Source organism: Rhinocladiella mackenziei (genome assembly GCF_000835555.1).
Source record: "Rhinocladiella mackenziei CBS 650.93 unplaced genomic scaffold supercont1.4, whole genome shotgun sequence".
Classification (NCBI taxonomy): Eukaryota; Fungi; Ascomycota; class Eurotiomycetes; order Chaetothyriales; family Herpotrichiellaceae; genus Rhinocladiella; species Rhinocladiella mackenziei.
This window is the reverse complement of record NW_013550601.1, coordinates 1,063,484-1,080,745: the sequence shown is the minus strand read 5'-3', so window position 1 is coordinate 1,080,745 and position 17,262 is coordinate 1,063,484. Positions and strand designations below refer to the sequence as shown.

General features: G+C 49.6%; 9 protein-coding genes across 9 annotated transcripts; 6 read left to right on the top strand and 3 right to left on the bottom strand.

The window, feature by feature from the left end:
* Positions 1 to 3,315: 3,315 nt before the first annotated feature.
* On the bottom strand, positions 3,316 to 4,827 carry Z518_05518 (uncharacterized protein; the record flags this gene model as incomplete). Its single annotated transcript, XM_013416330.1, has 2 exons — positions 3,316 to 4,716; positions 4,768 to 4,827. The coding sequence occupies 2 exons, from the start codon at positions 4,825 to 4,827 to the stop codon at positions 3,316 to 3,318; spliced, it is 1,461 nt and encodes a 486-aa protein (XP_013271784.1).
* Positions 4,828 to 5,507: 680 nt separating this feature from the next.
* Positions 5,508 to 6,396, top strand: Z518_05517 (uncharacterized protein; the record flags this gene model as incomplete). Its single annotated transcript, XM_013416329.1, has 3 exons — positions 5,508 to 5,926; positions 5,976 to 6,127; positions 6,185 to 6,396. The coding sequence occupies 3 exons, from the start codon at positions 5,508 to 5,510 to the stop codon at positions 6,394 to 6,396; spliced, it is 783 nt and encodes a 260-aa protein (XP_013271783.1).
* Positions 6,397 to 7,691: 1,295 nt separating this feature from the next.
* Z518_05516 (uncharacterized protein) lies at positions 7,692 to 8,171 on the top strand (the record flags this gene model as incomplete). The annotated part of the gene is made up of 1 exon (XM_013416328.1): positions 7,692 to 8,171. One exon carries the CDS (start codon positions 7,692 to 7,694, stop codon positions 8,169 to 8,171), a length of 480 nt encoding a protein of 159 aa, XP_013271782.1.
* A 162-nt stretch (positions 8,172 to 8,333) lies between these two features.
* Z518_05515 (uncharacterized protein) lies at positions 8,334 to 9,503 on the bottom strand (the record flags this gene model as incomplete). Its single annotated transcript, XM_013416327.1, has 2 exons — positions 8,334 to 8,964; positions 9,277 to 9,503. 2 exons carry the CDS (start codon positions 9,501 to 9,503, stop codon positions 8,334 to 8,336), a joined length of 858 nt encoding a protein of 285 aa, XP_013271781.1.
* A 385-nt stretch (positions 9,504 to 9,888) lies between these two features.
* Z518_05514 (uncharacterized protein) lies at positions 9,889 to 11,193 on the top strand (the record flags this gene model as incomplete). Its single annotated transcript, XM_013416326.1, has 1 exon — positions 9,889 to 11,193. One exon carries the CDS (start codon positions 9,889 to 9,891, stop codon positions 11,191 to 11,193), a length of 1,305 nt encoding a protein of 434 aa, XP_013271780.1.
* Positions 11,194 to 11,436: 243 nt separating this feature from the next.
* On the bottom strand, positions 11,437 to 12,267 carry Z518_05513 (60S ribosomal protein L10a; the record flags this gene model as incomplete). Its single annotated transcript, XM_013416325.1, has 3 exons — positions 11,437 to 11,893; positions 12,012 to 12,189; positions 12,249 to 12,267. 3 exons carry the CDS (start codon positions 12,265 to 12,267, stop codon positions 11,437 to 11,439), a joined length of 654 nt encoding a protein of 217 aa, XP_013271779.1.
* Positions 12,268 to 12,788: 521 nt separating this feature from the next.
* On the top strand, positions 12,789 to 13,397 carry Z518_05512 (uncharacterized protein; the record flags this gene model as incomplete). The annotated part of the gene is made up of 1 exon (XM_013416324.1): positions 12,789 to 13,397. The coding sequence occupies one exon, from the start codon at positions 12,789 to 12,791 to the stop codon at positions 13,395 to 13,397; it is 609 nt and encodes a 202-aa protein (XP_013271778.1).
* Positions 13,398 to 14,123: 726 nt separating this feature from the next.
* Z518_05511 (ADP-ribosylation factor) lies at positions 14,124 to 14,898 on the top strand (the record flags this gene model as incomplete). The annotated part of the gene is made up of 5 exons (XM_013416323.1): positions 14,124 to 14,251; positions 14,314 to 14,333; positions 14,388 to 14,632; positions 14,687 to 14,752; positions 14,806 to 14,898. 5 exons carry the CDS (start codon positions 14,124 to 14,126, stop codon positions 14,896 to 14,898), a joined length of 552 nt encoding a protein of 183 aa, XP_013271777.1.
* Positions 14,899 to 15,652: 754 nt separating this feature from the next.
* Positions 15,653 to 17,077, top strand: Z518_05510 (uncharacterized protein; the record flags this gene model as incomplete). Its single annotated transcript, XM_013416322.1, has 2 exons — positions 15,653 to 15,778; positions 15,881 to 17,077. 2 exons carry the CDS (start codon positions 15,653 to 15,655, stop codon positions 17,075 to 17,077), a joined length of 1,323 nt encoding a protein of 440 aa, XP_013271776.1.
* Between the last annotated feature and the right edge of the window lie 185 nt (positions 17,078 to 17,262).

Below are 17,262 nucleotides of genomic sequence, written 5' to 3'. Positions count from 1 at the left end.
CCTGGACGCTCCGCAGGTTTTTCCGTTCGGGGGATTCCCGAATCCACCACGGATCGCGTAATTTTTCTAACAAACTTCAACGTCGCTCGTGGTTCAGCCTTGTCCAAGCCCAAAGGACAACTGATTTGTATATACATACAACACACAATATGCCACAACATCCTCATTCCCGAAACCATCATGGTGCTCCTGGAGAACTTGTGTCTCCTTTCACCCTCTGAAGAGGTATGGCGAACAATATTCGCTGACATTTGAGGCCATCCTATGTCGCCTCTCCTTGAAGACCGCAGCCATGTGCAGCTAGGAAAGAGAAATATCAAGAGCAGACAACTCACGATGCTGAGGCAAGCAGACCTCACGCATCTGAAAGAGTCTTGATTGCTGGAGACAGCTAGAGATTGCTGAACCTGCTTGGGTCCCATGTTGCTGCATTTCGCACCAGGAAGCAGAAACATCGTCGCGATGAAGAAGTCAAAGCGAAAGTCCAGGAGGAATTGAAAAGGCTCGAAGAAACCAGTTCAAACCAGAATGTTCAGTTGAGCCCTGAGGATGCACTGCCAGAGAGACTCCATCCTGCAGATAGCTTGCTAGGACCCTCCCTAGGTTCCCATCCTACTGATAATCTGTCTGGTGCGAACGTCCTCGTGGAGATGCAGCAAATCTTTTCCTCTCGAGGTCTTCCTCGGGGCAGCAATCGCCATACTGGCATTCGACTCCTCGCTCTCTCTATTCGGGCTCATCCTCCTCCCTGGACGGCGTGCCTGGCGCGCAGTACCACGTCCCATCACTATACATGAATCATTTCCAGCTTGTCGGAGAGTCATGCTTTGCTGCCACGATGTCGATCGCCGAAAGTCTAGGCATCATGAAGTATCATACATCAATGACCACCCCTCTCCTTCCACCACCTCTTCCAATGCAAACATCCACACTATTCCCGTTGATCTCCGCCCTACGGCATTCCAACTCATCATTCCTCACCCTTCCTATCTGGACTGCATTTCGTTCCCGCACTTCCGCTGCATGGCCATTTATCTCTCCAGCGCGAAGCAGCTCGACCACCTAAGTCTCTTTCTGGACTTGATGCATGACGGTATGATCTGCTGGGGACGAGGACGCGCGAATGGCAGATTTGGCAGAAGCATGCGCGACGGCGTAGCGTGGAACAAACGCAGTTGGGAAGTCAGAAGATGGTTCTGACGGAAGTGAAGTTAGATTGCCCGGATGACGGTTGAGAATATCGACGCCGGGTTGGTCGTGCACCAGGCCGAAAAAGAGTTCGACGACGAGGATGAGTGGAAGTCAGTGGTGGGGGTCTCTTCATGACGATGAAGAAGACCTCGTTCCCGTCCCCGGCCAGGTCTCAAATCGTGGGACTGGTTCCTCCGTTGGTGAAGAGCAGGAAGAGTTCGGCAGCTTCCTAAGCCGCATGGGATCGATGGCGATGACCGAAGCCAACTTCGCGTGTACCTCCGGCGAGATTGCAGAGTGTGTGATGAGTCTCTAGAGTTGGCCTTTATTGCAGAATGTCTTCAACATTCGTTGAGAGTCTGTACAATATTCACGTTGATGGATGTGCAGCGTAAAGCGATGGCTTTGGAGATGGCTAAGCAGAAACATCCGCAAGGTTGAACAATGCCGAATAGGGCTCTGTGGTCATGACGACATGACTTGTACTACAATGCCTGTGACGAGAACAGCCTTGCATCGATGGAAGCTTCGGGATGGATACTCCTCATAAACAGGCTGCAGACACATTGCTCTGGAGAGTCAACCTGGAACGTCAGCTACATCCTCCTAGCTAACATGATTTTGGTTGAGCATCCTGCTCATGGAAGGTCCTGTTGCAATACGCTGGTGACAAAGGCATCATACGTTCCAGGAGTCGTCATTCCGGCCCATACTCTGGACCAGCATGGTTCCAAATACCCCTTGACTGTTCAATAATGCCGCCACCGCAGCTGCCGCCGCGGACGAAGTTCCCTCGTGGAAGGGTAAATGCAAGTCCCTCCTTGATGTCGACGACACGTTCATGCGCCCGTTGTGCATGCACACATACCCGGACTCTAGAGGAGTCAGATATCACCTGACGAACAAACATAATCTCAACACCGAAAAGATCAACAGCGATCCCATGTTGCAAATCCAAAGACTGAGTCGTGGCATGTGTTCACGTCTATTACGCTGCGATCAGTTTGTTTGCCCTTTGAAAACCAATGATACTGAATACTAACTCGCACCGGCAATGTTGTCACCCGAGAGTCCAGCGCAATTTGCAGTGGTTTGAAGGTGTAGCCACGTTTTCTCCTATTGATTGATCGCGTAGAATTAAAACCCACCCAGGGAGGATTCCATCAGCATTCCCAAAGACTTCAATAGCTGAATCTTTGACACTGATTCCCAAAGTATGAGTTTGGACTTGGTGCTTTTTGTCCACTTCTTCAACCCCAAGTGGCGGTGCTTTTCCCTTCGCAAGTGGATGATTCATTTGCCAAGTTTGTAATTAACAATATTTGCCTTACAGTTTGGCTTCACCAGAGAATGGCGGCGATGAAACGCCATATTTTCTGCAGTCGACCTTGAGCCTTCTTGCCATTCGTCATAGATCCTGCATCCATAACAATACCCAGACAGAATATTTTTGCCCCGCTCCTTAACTTTGATTATTCACGATGTCAGGCCTCCAAGCCTCCTCAAAAGCAACGAATATCATCCGAACCCTCGTCACGATGAGCAAAGACACCGGCCGTCACCATCGTCCAACCATACCGCAGGGAACAGGTATGCTTTCAACACCAGACGGATAAAGAAGGGACACGGTAAATTTGGTCCAAACCGAAAGAAAAATTCGCCTCAGGCGCGCAAGGATGTCGCTAGGGGATGAAGGGAAAAGATCTAGCTGACAGGGACTCTAGCCTTCCAACAACCCAAAACGGAAAGTCATTCCAGAAGGAAGACAATCCGTAATCACGGCATGTGGCAGATCGGCGGCCAACGCGTTGCGAGTGTTCGGCAATTCAAGGTAAACCCGGATATGCTGTATGAGACCTTTGGTAATGTGTCGTATAACGAGTTTGTGTCCAGTCGAACCCATGCCATGTCCCGTGCAGCTAGCATTGGTGGACAAATCACAGACAGTGGGTAGTCTCACCATTTGGTCGACGATGAAGGTGTGGAAGATCATTTAAATAGGGGGGGAGATCCAGTGTGCGTGGCTGAGATATGGATTCGAGGCGTTCATGTTGGATTTCTGGTCAAGTCCAAAGTGAAATGCTCTGTCTCTTCATAATCTCGGGGATCTCCAGACTGCCACGTCTAAGCTGCGAATGCGTAGCTTCCCAGCATGGCATAGACAGACCACGGAGAAGGTTGTTCTGCGCTCTCTAGCATGTCAGCAACGAGACTTGCGTTTTTGATACTTGAATTGCTCGATATGAATCTCAATTGATTGATCACCCAGCTCCGAACCTCGGCCTCAGGACTTGCATACATGCCAGCCACATAGTATGGAAACAGGAGGGTGTAGCAATGCAGCTTTCGAATTGGCGAGAACTCGTCAATTCTGTGAGGCAAATTTCCGACACCTGAGAACTGTGGTCCCGTTGAGCAAATTTCTTTGGCCATGGCATCAATTATCCGAGAAGCGAATTGTGCCTGAAAAGAGTTGAAACAAGAATGATCGACGTCCAATGCTATGTCCACATTGTTCTTCCGGATCATGTCGTTCAAGAGGATTCTCATGATCCGTACGACGTTGCGTGTCTGAGCTGTGAAATAGTCCGGATATACATCGTAATACGGCGCAAGGGCCTGATTCGATTGCTTCGGGAGAAAGATCCTCTGGTAAATCCAAGACGGTGGCAAATTTCTGAGGAGTGAGCTGAATTCATTGTCAAGCCGTTTTGCGCGTGCGATGATGTCTGGAGACGAGAGGCATCCATTCTGTATTGCTCCTCGAAGATCAGCATACTTAACAACGAGCCCAGAAACTTGCCATTTTGGATCGTTTTTGTCCAAGTAGGGCTCCAGATCAGTCCGAAGTTTAATTAATGCAGGTGGAACAGGAGAGTCAGCCGCGACGCAACTGATCAACATGTTGGTGAAAAGACGTACTGACAGCCTTAAGCCAATATAAGTTTTCAGCTGCTTTGAATCGCGGAACTTGAGGAGCGCCATGGCACCTTTGACATGACTCATCCACGAGTCAGATGACCGGGGATTGTTGTTCATTATCTTTTCGAACAAGTCGAGGAAAAGGACTGCTAGCAACGTCGAATCACTGGCGAGGACTTCAGGCGTCCCAACTGCTCGATTCACCAGTGGGAGAGCAGATAGATACTGTTCTCGAGCAAATCGAGAAGCTTGTGTGGAGTAATACTGGAAAGAGAAAAATGCTAAACTAACTGCATCGATACTGACGGCCAGGTGTTTGTCCAATGGGGATTTGTGACCGATTCGTTCCAGAACATCATAAGTTTTGGCCAATCCGGATACATAGTGGGAAAAGAAGGCCGCCCTCGCCATCTCAGACAGAGGAACTTGGACATGTTGATCCACCAAACTAGATGTCACGACCGAACGTGATTTACCGATCAAAGCCTTCTGTTTTGTGGATTGGCTCTCATCACGGATTCTGAGTTGATCCGGGTCGCGGTAGCCAGTGCAGATGAGACCGGCCCTCACACATTGTCCGCAAGCTTCCTTACGGAGATCGCACTTCCAAGGAATTAGAGGACAGATAGTCAACGTCGAGGGAAAAAGCCTTACTCGAAGTTTTCTCCTCCTACAATGAGCACACGCTCTCGACGGCTTTCCAATGTAGACCATGACGATGGCTGCTGTCCGAGGCTGGAGTCTCAACGTGGAAATGGTTCCGGTCTAGACCCCTCGACTTGTTCTTCAGCCATGCCTTAGTCGAAAAGTATATAAGGTGAAGGGATTGAAGATGGCGACCTTGTGTGGGGGGGCCCGCTTTGTTGGTCTGGGACGAGGTGCGAAAGTGGCCTGTCGGGTCGAATCGGTCAAAAGATAAAACTATATTTTTCCGGCCAGACTATGTCATACAAGGAAACCGTTACGTTGACGTCATATCTCCGAAGTTCTAGTCGAGAAGCCTTTTTGCGATGTAGGTTGTATCAATCTCGAAGATAGAACCGTGCATTGGCTAACCTCCGGTCTGCCGGTGCAAGGTTGATGACACCCATTTCCGTACCGAAATATACGCTATTCCCAGGTTCTTGAGAACCCATCCTTGCCGCTAAGACCTCTGCCGAACATGAGGCGGGCTGCTGTGTGTGGAGACGACTCTATTCCTTCCTCATTCGGAGTGATCGAAAGGATCCTGCGGCATTGAAAGTCTTGAATGTGTAAAATATTGCCTGTAATTTAACGTCAACTTCCCTCATCAAGTGTCCTCAATCACTCCACAAGTCAATCAGCTACTCTCCAACACAACGCTCTTGCTCTCTTATTCAATCTGTCCCAATACAATATCATTATATTTCGCGATGGCTTTCACTTACAAACAGGTCCTTATGGTGGGCGCCACCGCTGGAATAGGTGCTGCTATGGCGGAGCGTCTTGTCCAACAAGGTGTCAAAGTGATCGCAGTCGGCCGCAGACAGGACCGGCTTGACGCATTTGTGGAGAAGCATGGCAACGAGAAAGCCGGTGCCATTCGATTCGATCTCCGAGACCGACAAAACACGGACAGCTTTGTTTCCCTAGTTACCAAAACCTATCCAGAGCTGGACTGTGTTTTCTTGAATGCGGGAATTCAAAGCCCTATCAACCTTGCTCAACCCGACAAAGTCAATCTCGAGGCTTTCCACTCGGAGGTGTCTGTCAACTTCAGTGCCTTTGTGGACCTTACTATCAAGTTCCTGCCCTTCTTGATGGACAAGAAATTTAACACCGGCCTAATATAGTAAGCGAAGACCAATATCCAGAGCAATGTCAGACACTGACCATGGCAGCACCGGGTCCAACTTAGCAATTGTCCCTGCGACAGGATTGCCAGCGTATTCCGCCTCTAAAGCTGCTTTGAATGCCTTCGTTCTTTGCCTGCGTGATCAGCTGAGAAACTCGCGGGTCAAGGTCATTGAACTGTCTCCTCCACCTGTGCAGAGTGAGTTCCAAAATCGTATCATGATGTCAGACAAGCCTGAAGGCTGACACTTTCAAGCTGAATTGCACGACTACATGGGCGAGGAACAGGGACGCGAACTTGGCATGCCGGTTGATGCTTTCACAGATGCAGCGTATAAAGGTCTTGCTTCAGGAAGTGATCAGATTGTCATCGGATCTGTTGGACCGGCCAACACCTTCAACGAGATTATTGACAAGAGACGAACAGCATTTGAGAATTTGGCGAAGTTGATGAGGGGAGAGAAGTGAAACTGACAGGACGACGATGGCTTGAACGTGGTCCGATTGGTAAATGTGGATGGCCCCTGGATGTAGCGCTAGGCCGAACGAACTCTTAGCTTGCAGTATGAAAATCAAACAAAAAAGCCGTTCTTTTCCTCCCAAAATCACCAGTTGTTCGCAATCGCTTCCAATTTTCGCATGACCTACTCGACCCCAAATTTTTTGAAGGTTCGCTTCCTTTCAGACTTGGGACCATTCCTTACACTCTAGGAAGACTCGGATCCACCACCAGTCCTCCGTCAGGAGATGATCCTTGGCCCCAGGGATTTGAACCTCTGCCGAAAACAAAAAGCAAGCCTCCCCCCAGGAGATCATCATCCGCAATTTGGGGAAATAGGATCTTCCTGTCCGATCTGGTGGTATGGCAACGCTACTTACGTGATAGCGTTGGCCGCCCCGAAAGCAAAAGCGAGAGTTCCAAAGCATCAGAGCTAGATCCATCGGAGGTCTTAAACTAATTTTCCAAATGAGGGCTGGAGGGTGCCTCGGCCGCACTTAGCGTCAGATTAATATACTAGTGTTATTCTAATTTGAATCTCCTCTGGCTGCTTCAACTTCGTACTCTTCTCCATTCATCTCTCCTTCTCTTCGTTCTCTGTACTATGAGTTGCTTAATGGCCGTCCAATCTTCTCAGTCGTCACCACACCCTCTCGCAACGCCACAAAGTGCAAGAAGTGACTCGTTGTCTTGCTACAGTGCGGCATGTCTCAGATGTGTGGCAATCACGCCAGCATTCCACCATGGTCCGAATTGGACCACCAAGAGCCCGAACTCATGACGTTTATTCCGACTGGCCAATTCTCCACTTGTTTCCATCAATGTGGGCTTGAAAAGTTGCAATGTAAACACCGGAAAGGCTAGGGGCTTCGGCTTGGACACGAGCGATCTGATCTCCGGCACCCACCCACCCTCGGCAGCATGGGTTGTCAGGGTCATACATGCTCTATTTAATTATTTCTCTCCCCATCCTGTCTGTACTTTGTTGATTTGTGGCTAAATTCCATATACGCTTGGGCAACCGTGGTGTACAGTTCGGGAGTCCTTCGTTCTTGTTCTTCAAGTCTTTCGTTCACATCTCTTTACAAGATCTATTCATTCATAACATATCTGGCTCATCAAAATGCAATTGACTACTCTTCTCCTGGCATCCGTTGCCTCCCTCGCAGCAGCCCAGACAGCTACTTCCTCCGCTGGCAGCTCGACTTCAACAACCTCGGGCTGTGACGCGCAGAAGTGAGAGTTGATACCATTAATACAATGAATGTCTTTAGCACTGACCGGTGATAGCATCCTCGACGCCTGCATTGCCACCATCCAAGGCCAAATCAACGCCTGCAGTCAGACCGACTACTCTTGTCTCTGTACACAATACAACAACCTTCTGACCTGCTATACGAACTGCCCCAACGACGCCGGCGTTGGCACCGCCCAACAACAGCGAGAACAGAACTGCAACGCTGCTTCTGTTTACGGCAGCACCACCACCTTGGGTACCGCTTCTTCGACCAGCGGCTCCGCCACCGCCACCACCGCCACCAGCTCTTCTGAAACGGCGACCCAAACTGGCTTTGCCAGTGCATCCAACACTGGTACGGCCGCAAGTGCCAGTGAGAGTGAAAGTGCAAGTGCGAGCGCAAGCGCAAGTGCCTCTGGTGATTCCTCCGACAATGCCGCCTCCAGTTTGGAGATGGCTGGCAGCCTCATCGCTGTGGCGCTCGCCGGATTGGGCTTCGTGTTGTAAAGAATAAGCACCTACTGAACTTGACTGAATGATTTCCCGGCATTGGGTTGGGTTGGGAAAAAGCATGAAGCTACCAAGTTGGATATTCTGGGAGGTGGGCATTTAATGGACGGTTTTCTAATCCGAATATAATTTTCAATCTTGTCTGCAAGGCTGCTTTCGTTACCCCCTTCGTTGCGCCCGCCTTTTTGAAGGTTGGAGTTCTTTCCCAAAGTCAGTTGCTGATGTTGATGCTCGTTTCGTCCCTTTGGTCATTGGTTTTCCTTTATCCGATTGAATAGTTTTGATCTGGGCATCTTCATTTGCCGGCGCTTCTTTGACTTCATGCTTCGTAACCTTCTCGTCAGACGCGTCCTCAAGCTTCTTACGTTCTGCTTCCTCGAGCAATTCGGTGTGTCCGAAGACATATGAGACCTTCTCAAGCTCAATAGCCTTGACGGATAATCTCTTCAACACTGGACCTACGGCCTCAAGGAGCTGCAGGTATTCTTTCTGATTGTATTTCAACTTGTCGCTTTTCACATCAGGGAAAAACCACAGGAACATTTCGTCTTGAAAGAAGGGAATATTGATGGGGTCGCAGATATTGAGTATCAATGTGCCGGTTGCAGGTCCAATCCCGGTGAGTTTGCATACTACGTCCAGAGACTCCTTAATGGTTGATTTTGACGGTGGTGTCGGAGATGAGGCTGACGATAACTTTTCGAACGCGAGAGAGGTTTGTGTTTGGATTGCTGAAACTTCATTCTTGCGGACCATGGCCGGAAGAAACGGCCGTGAGTGTCCGTGTGTACTAGAACAATGTTAGGGCTCGAAGACCGGCTGAGCGATCATCGTGATGGTTTCTGCAGCAGGAACATGCTCCAAACTAAGAAGCTGATGGTGATTGGAAAGGGAGAAGGATGGAGACATCAAGTAGACTCAGAGAATTTTTCGGTCCGAATAGCATGAAGTTGTTTTCCACATCAAATATCGAACCAGTTCAGGGGCCATTCCAGTTCGGACAGAGGGTAGACGAGACATGCGTTTGGTCAAGGAATCTGGCGTTCGTTTGCCTTGACCACTGTAACTGAAATGCCACGTTGTGCTAGAAAAAGGGACTTACATCTTCCACTGTACCAGCCTCTCAATGGCTTCTTTCGTAAGGCCCCCCCCTTTTACATCGACGTTCGACTTGGATCCCTTTGCTTCAATTATTCCTCTCGACTTCATTTCTGCAACAGCCGTTGGTAACTCGTCAAATCGCCATTGATCCCGTTGTAATGCATCTTTTACTTTCTTCGGATCCTTGATCTTAGATCTGTACACCTTCTCCACAAGGGAAGGATACATGCTCAAGGCTTGGTCAAAAACTGAAGACGTCAAGGACGACGGAGAAGAGATGAAAGGCATCCCGGCGCATTCCTCGCCCAGAGGGCAAAATTTCTGTATTGTCTCAAGCCTGACAAGTCGCTGTGTGACGGAATCGAAGCGAGTAAGACATACTGTTCCAAGTTGCCCACACAAACCTCTGAGTAACACGAGAAGTCCTTGTCGTCATAGAGGCTCATACTCCGCACTAGCAGCCGCGTCCGATACGGCAGAGTATAGAGACAGTCTCGCCGTGCTAAACAATTCTGCATGGACGTTGAGAGACCATGTTGGAGATCAATCAAAGTCGCTGACAACAGAACTGTGCCTGCTTCCAGGCTCTTGAGGACGACCAGCTGAAGCTGGTATGGCGACTATACTTCCGCGACGGGCTGGCTTCATCTGTCATACGTGTCGAAGATCACTTGCTCCGAAGACCAGTCGATCACAAGTTAGATCGCCACATCAACCTGCCTCAAAGCAACAGGTCCTGCCAAAACATCGCAAACCTAATCCTCAGCCCGTTAAACCCCGATGTGCTGTGACGAGTAAAGCATCAGCGCCCAAAAAGTCTGTGCCTCCTGAGAGCACTCTGACAGATCCCCAAGACGATGAAATTGCTCTCGACACGTTCGATCCTACGGAAGGCCTCAAAAAGCTTAGAGAAAGAGTTGCGCAAATAACCTCGCAAGAGATTGCTGCTCCTCCAGAAGATATTCTCGAAGTCCTCCATGCCTGCTACCGTTTCGCGAATTGTATTGTCTTTGGTATCAGTAAGGGACCAAATGAAGTACCGGAACGCGCAGGGGAGGATTGGGCGGAGGCCGTACTTCAAGATCTCGCTGAAGATAAGTCGAAACTGGATCCGGTATTCGTGCCGGACAAGGAGATGTCAATACCATTCCGTGAAAAGGCCGCAGGAATGATCTCTGAACTTGTCTATACGCTAGTTCAACATCCAAAAGTGTTCATTTCCAATGACGTGCTGAGCATGTACGTCCGCATTCAATGTTTGCTTGGAAAGCCCGAGTATCTTCCGGAAATATTTGATCTGTTCGCGACCAAAAAGATTCCCAACCAAACCGCCCAACCTGTGACATACTCAGACCCATGGCCGAAACTACCAAAATACGCCATTCCTTTTGATCTGGCAGAGGCCGCGTTGGAAGCAGCCATTCTCAAGAAAAACCTTCCCTTAGCTTTAGCAATCATCGACACGACGGTGGCAGCACCAGCTTTTCGAGCAAACAAGGTTCTCCGGCGCGCTTCTATTCCGTTCTTATTCGTTACTGGAACGCCTGCGGCCGCCTATGCAGGTGCAGATTGGGTTGCTCGATGGCAGACGACCATGGATATGGAGATGTCAAAATACACGGCAATCGCTGGAGCGTTGGCTTATATTGGGACTCTAACGACGATTGGCTTTGTGGCGATAACCACGACCAACGATCAAATGCAGCGCGTTGTCTGGCGCCCCGGGACACCATTGACTTCTCGATGGACTAGGGAGGAGGAGCGGGCATTTTTGGACCGACTCGCGCTGGCCTGGGGATATAAAGAAAAATACCGATGGGGTGAAGAACACGGCCAAGACTGGCAGACACTCAAGGATGAGTGTGGCTTGAGGAGCATGATTCTTGACAAGACGGATTTAATGGAGGGGATGCAGTAATCGCATCGTGTACAAAATCCAGGAAAAAAAAAAAAAAAAAAAAAAAAAAGGTTGATAAACGTAATAGAGGCCTCATGGTTCTTTTCATCTTTCGTCATTGTCGTTTGCACGAATAGCAGGTCTTGTGCTGTTTCACATGACTTGATAGCACTATCCACTGAGCATGCTCACGGCCTTTTTTCCACGGCAGAGAATCAATTGACCGTAACCACAAAGCGGAAAAACACCGGAGAGATATGCAACTTAATACAATCTCTTGGGCGGGCTCATGCTAGCCTTGATAGTCAAGCTTCCCACATTCTGCCAACCCTTCTTCAACAAACTGACCAAGTAGTTGATAGCCAACATAATGTTAGAGATAAGCTCGTCCTCAGTCATTTCAACGTTTCCAACAGCCACACCCATACATAAAACCTTCTTGAGCTGGAACTTGATGGTCGACTTGACCTCGGTGATCTTGCTTGCGAGATCTTCGGCGTGGGAGATCGGGGTGGGGAATTTGCCGGCCTTGGACAATCCAGGGCCCAAAAGACGGGGGATCTGCTTGATTAAGCTGTCGGAGGCGACGAAAGCGTCGTACTTGCGCGCCAGTTTCTTGATCAGTTTCTTGTTCTTGTTCAGCTTCTTCAAGTCGTCGGACGACATGGCGTCAACGCCGTGGTGTTTCGCTCGGTCAATGTCGTGTTGGTCACCCAGAACACTACCAATTCCATGTCAGCATATGAGTCTCTCCGCCTTCTCATCCTCTTGTCGCATTGTCCTTTTCGTTGAGAGAATTTTGTGTATATCCAGCGCTGCAGGGAAGAAAGGTAGCGTACCAGATTGTCATGCCCGGTCGGGGGACAGTGGGTAGCTTGATGGTACCAGAGAAACGCTTGTCACGCTGAGGGTCATAGTTCTTCAAGCCGATTTGAAGTTCAACGGTTTCGAGGAAATTTCGCTTCTTCTCGTTCAAAGAATAGTCGAGTAATTGTTGCACGTTCTGGCGCACTCCGGCTGGAAAAGAATTGTCAGCGGACTTGGATCCAACAACCTTATCGGGGGAGAAAACCTACCGACTGTGATTTTCGACATCTTGAGGACAGTCTTCCAGAAGAATTGGTTAGATTCTTATGGTGAGGCACTGCGCTAGACCGTTGAGGAGGGGAGAGGGCGGATGATCTGAAATGTGCGGGAAAAAAATCCATATGTGAGAGCCGCCAAGACTTCGCTTAACAAATTAGGATCAGAGGCCTTTTCTTTTCCCCTTGGATGAAATTTTCTTGGCCCCCTTCCCTCGATGAGCCCTCCTATCGATTGAGCACGCATCACCTATTGATGAAGCCTAGGTGGGACATCGCTGTGGCAATATGCCATCTTGAAGTTGGCGCGGGGTGGTATTGCGCATCGACGAGACATTGATTGATGAACTTGCATCACCACCAACGAACATTGTGAGTCATTCCGAGTCACGGCGGGAAGAGCAATGCAGATTTATATGAAGACAGACATTTGATATTGGGTCGTGAGTTTGGTTTGGATTCATTTAGCGACAGTACTCTATAGCCATCGATAACTATATTCTCCACCAAGGGTGTCTTCTCTTCCAACATTCAATGGCTTCCTTCTCCATTCATGCTCTTCCCAATCCTGCTCTCGATCATGACACCCTTCTCGAGTATTCTTCGCGGCTGAGGGCTCTTCGACTCAATAGTTTGAAATCAGACCCCAGCAGTTTCATTTCGAGATACGAGAGCGAGATCACCCAACCTGAAGAGTTCTGGATAAAGAGACTCACAAACCCAAGAGCCATCCACGTGGTGCTTGTGCGCAACAATCCAGACCATCAGAATACGGATGAGAAGACCAAGTTGCTGGAAAGTCAGTGGGTTGGCTTCTTGGTCATTGCTGCCCCAGACTACCAAAGAGCCGACAATCAGGACAACGCACCACCCGAGTATCTGATGGCAGCCCTCTGGGTCGATCCTGATGTCCGTGGCCATGGGCTTGGGAAGCGATTGGTGCAGACAACCATTGACACCGTCAAGAAGGATGCGACGAGAGAAAATGGAGCCTCTCCTTTCTGTGTGACAAGCGTCCGACAAGGTAATGATAAAGCTTTGAAATTATACCAGAGCATAGGTTTCCGTATCATCGACCCCAACGAAAAGATTGAAAAGGAAGGAAGAACGTACATTGCAACAGCAATGAGGATTGATGTATAGGGAAGAAGAAATCACCTTGTTATCAGATCAAATAGTTGCTTCAGGTAATGGCGGACTTCGCACGTGCTGATGTGGTGTGAGGATGATCTGATATTTGGGGGATAGAGTCTCCCAAAGCAAAATGACAAAAGACCTGATGGAGATGTATTTCCAGCATCTATCCTCAGACACTCGTTGATAGACTATTGATAAACGTAGAGAGTAGTCTTGAAGGTTCCCTTTGGCCCCTTAAAATGGTCAGGGCGCCTCATTTTCAGTTGGCTGTTTGGCTGCACCAACATTTTCTGCGAGGGCCGCTTTGGGCTTGGCGTCTTCGTTTTGCGAGTTCATCCTGGAACTCGTCCTCCAAAGTGCCCATCGTCTCTTTACAATCGTGACCATTATTTCAATCCCGATCTTGACACTCTTTTGCTACTCCTGCCCCAGGAATTGTGTCACTCTTCTCCTCTGGTAAGCGAAACAATTCCATCTGCCTGATCCGAGGTTCCACGCACCCAAGGACAAAGTGGCCACACATGTGCCTTCCGCCTAGCAAAGGGAGAACCTAGATTGTACTTTATATCTCAGCATATCTCGGATTGTCGCGATCTTCCTCCTCCTCCCGCTCCACCCCATCCTTTCCGACTCACCTGCGCGCGTCCCGATCGCCTAGCTGACATTTCTGATTCCCAGACCGCCTCATCCATACATCCCATAGCACCAACCTTGTCAGCTGAAGTCGTAATCATGGGCCTCGCGTTCTCCAAACTGTTTGACCGACTGTGGGGAAAGAAAGAGATGAGAATTTTGATGGTTGGTCTTGATGCCGCCGGGAAGACCACTATCTTGTACAAGCTCAAGCTCGGTGAAATTGTGTATGTAGATTGTATCCCCCGGGGGTCCAACCATTGATCAACATCTTGCTAACATATACAAGCACCACAATTCCCACCATCGGTATGAACGTGCCATCTCCTGTAACCTCCTTCACAAATTGACCTTTTGTCGTAGGATTCAACGTCGAGACTGTCGAATACAAGAACATTCAGTTCACTGTGTGGGACGTCGGTGGGCAAGACAAGATCCGTCCTCTTTGGAGGCATTACTTCCAGAACACCCAGGGTATCATCTTCGTGGTCGACTCCAACGACAGAGATCGTGTTGTTGAGGCCCGTGAGGAACTTCAGCGCATGCTTAATGAAGATGAGCTGCGCGACGCCCTCCTCCTAGTCTTCGCCAACAAGCAGGATCTTCCTGTAAGTTTTCACGCATGGACAAATTTATATCAACCAGCTTCTGATCCGCGATAGAATGCTATGAACGCCGCCGAAATCACCGACAAGCTTGGCCTCCACAGTCTTCGACAACGTGCCTGGGTAAGCGCTAGAACTTCTTCTTCACGATGCGCGTCCTGCTCACATAACCCCAGTACATCCAATCCACCTGCGCTACTTCTGGTGATGGTCTCTACGAAGGTCTCGAATGGCTGAGCAACTCTCTCCGCAAGGCTGGCCACAACTAAATGAACCCTCTCTGGCATGCATCGACCAGCCCCACTGGCCTGAATGATGAACTCAGTCGTCTCACCAAATTGCCAATCTATATTTTCTCTCAACAAGGACTTCCGCAAGACCTGCAGTGGATCTATCGCGGTCAAGACTACATTCTCTGCAGCCAGCTTGCCAGGTGAATCGCTCCAATTACGCATATGAATGAATTGCCTGTATCCGGTCTGTTACAAAGGTCATCTTGGGGGTGTTTATTCGATACTTTTTTGTGCGATTGCTGGCATACCTTGGCTTCGGGCGGCAGGATCCGATACTCTGCAGAAACGAATGAAGCACGGGTTGTAGGCAATGAATAGATTTCACTTTCTGTAGTCGCCCATGATCCAGAATCTGTTTCTGTCGTTAAAGGATGCCTAGTGTGGAGATCCAGAAATTGTACAATAGGTAAATTCTGTTGTGGAGCAGGCTACTAGACTCCGCCGCTCGTATGACGAGTTACCCATTCGCATCCCGCCCCAACCACATCCTCACACACAGCTCGATATTGATAACTAGGTCCATGATCAATCACAAATGCACAGCTTCCTTGCCTTTACCCTCCTTTTCTCTGCCTGTGCTGTCGCTAATATTTAATTTGAGCTTGTTTGTCGCACACGACTCTCATCTCCGCTGCCGCCTAGCCACCTCTGTCAGAGTAAACCTCAGCCATCTTGAGAACGAGACAAACAAGAAGAGAGATCGCAAAACACAATATCAGTCGGCAACAACATGCCTGCTCCTCCTCCACCGCCTCCGCCGCCTCCGCCGCCGGGTATGGGCGGCCCTCCACCGCCCCCTCCTCTTCCTGGAAACTCTCACCCTACGGCTCCGCCAAAGTCAGTCACCAAAGGTCGGGTACGTTAGGCTAGAACACAATTCAGCGAGAAGGATCAGGAAATCAGTCGAATATGGGAAGTGGGAAAAGAAAAATATATGATGGGCTGACTCATTGTACAGGACGCTCTATTATCAGACATTACAAAGGGCACCAAACTGAAGAAAGCTGTCACAAACGATCGTTCGGCCCCAATTCTAGGTAAACCCTCTGGAGCCGGTGCAGGTCCTATAGCCGGAGCACCGCCAGTACCAGGAGGAATTAAAGCACCTAGTGGTCTTGCACCCCCAGTTCCAAGTGGTAATCGAGCTCGGAGTAACAGTGACACGGGAGGAGATGGTACGGCCAGTGTTGGAGGCGCTCCACAGCTGGGAGGATTGTTTGCAGGAGGAATTCCAAAATTGAAGAAAACAAGGGGAGGAATTGATACTGGTGCTGGCTTGGACGGCGCTCATTCAGACTCGGAGACAACCCAACCATCGGCGCCTCGACCACCTTCAATACCTGCTCCTCCTACACCAGGTATCAGGCCTCCCCCGCCACAGTCAACAGACTCTACGCTAGCAGTTCCAAGTCCGCTGGCTCAGTTGAAGAAAGTTCCTCCTAGACCACTGTCGAAACCCTCATCCGTTGCGAATCTTGCTATTGGAAAACCACCACCACCTCCGCCGACATCACGGAAAGTAAGTACAACTGTTCCTCCTCCTGCACCACCTCCCCCGCCACCGTCAATAAATCCAGCTCCTCCGGCTCCTCCACTTCCACCACCAACCATTAGCCTGGCACCTCCAGCGCCTCCGCCGCCACCACCTCCTACAGCAAGCCCGGCTCCTCCCGCTCCGCCTCCGCCTCCACCACCGAGCAGTGCGGCACCTTCTTCAGCACCTCCTCCTCCTCCCGGACCGCCTTCGAGGTCTACACCACCGCCTCCACCTGGCCCACCTCCGCCACCAAGTTCGCATCCAACAACGAACGGGGCTGGATCTTCACTCGCAATGAAAGCTGCTACCGCTGCATTTGGTAGACACTCTTCTTATGAAGCTCCTCCTTCTCCCTCATCTCCAATGTCACCGCCTCCATCTCGACGATTATCTCAATTACCATCACGGTCGACATTGGATCCAAGTGCGTACACATTAACCAATGGAAGCTCACTTGGTTCTCCGGGTCGCTCAGGGTCTTTTAGAGTTGAAGACAATCGATGGAAATTCCAAGATGAAAGTCAGCTCCCTATGCCTCGACAGTTTACTGGTGTTCCTAAAAAGTATCGAGCAGGGAGGGGGAGTAGTGTTCCATTTGATCTCGCCAGCTTAGAATGAGACTCCAGCATTGAATGAAATTGGAAATGATATCCTCGGGATGGAATAAGACCAATTTGAATTCCTCAGCCTTCCAGCATCATCATCCACCCCGTTGAACTTGTCTCAGCCCCTGATTCTTCCTGGCCTTCCGGATATTGAAATTCTACATTGATGAATAACGTCTGCCTTCTGCAAACATCTCC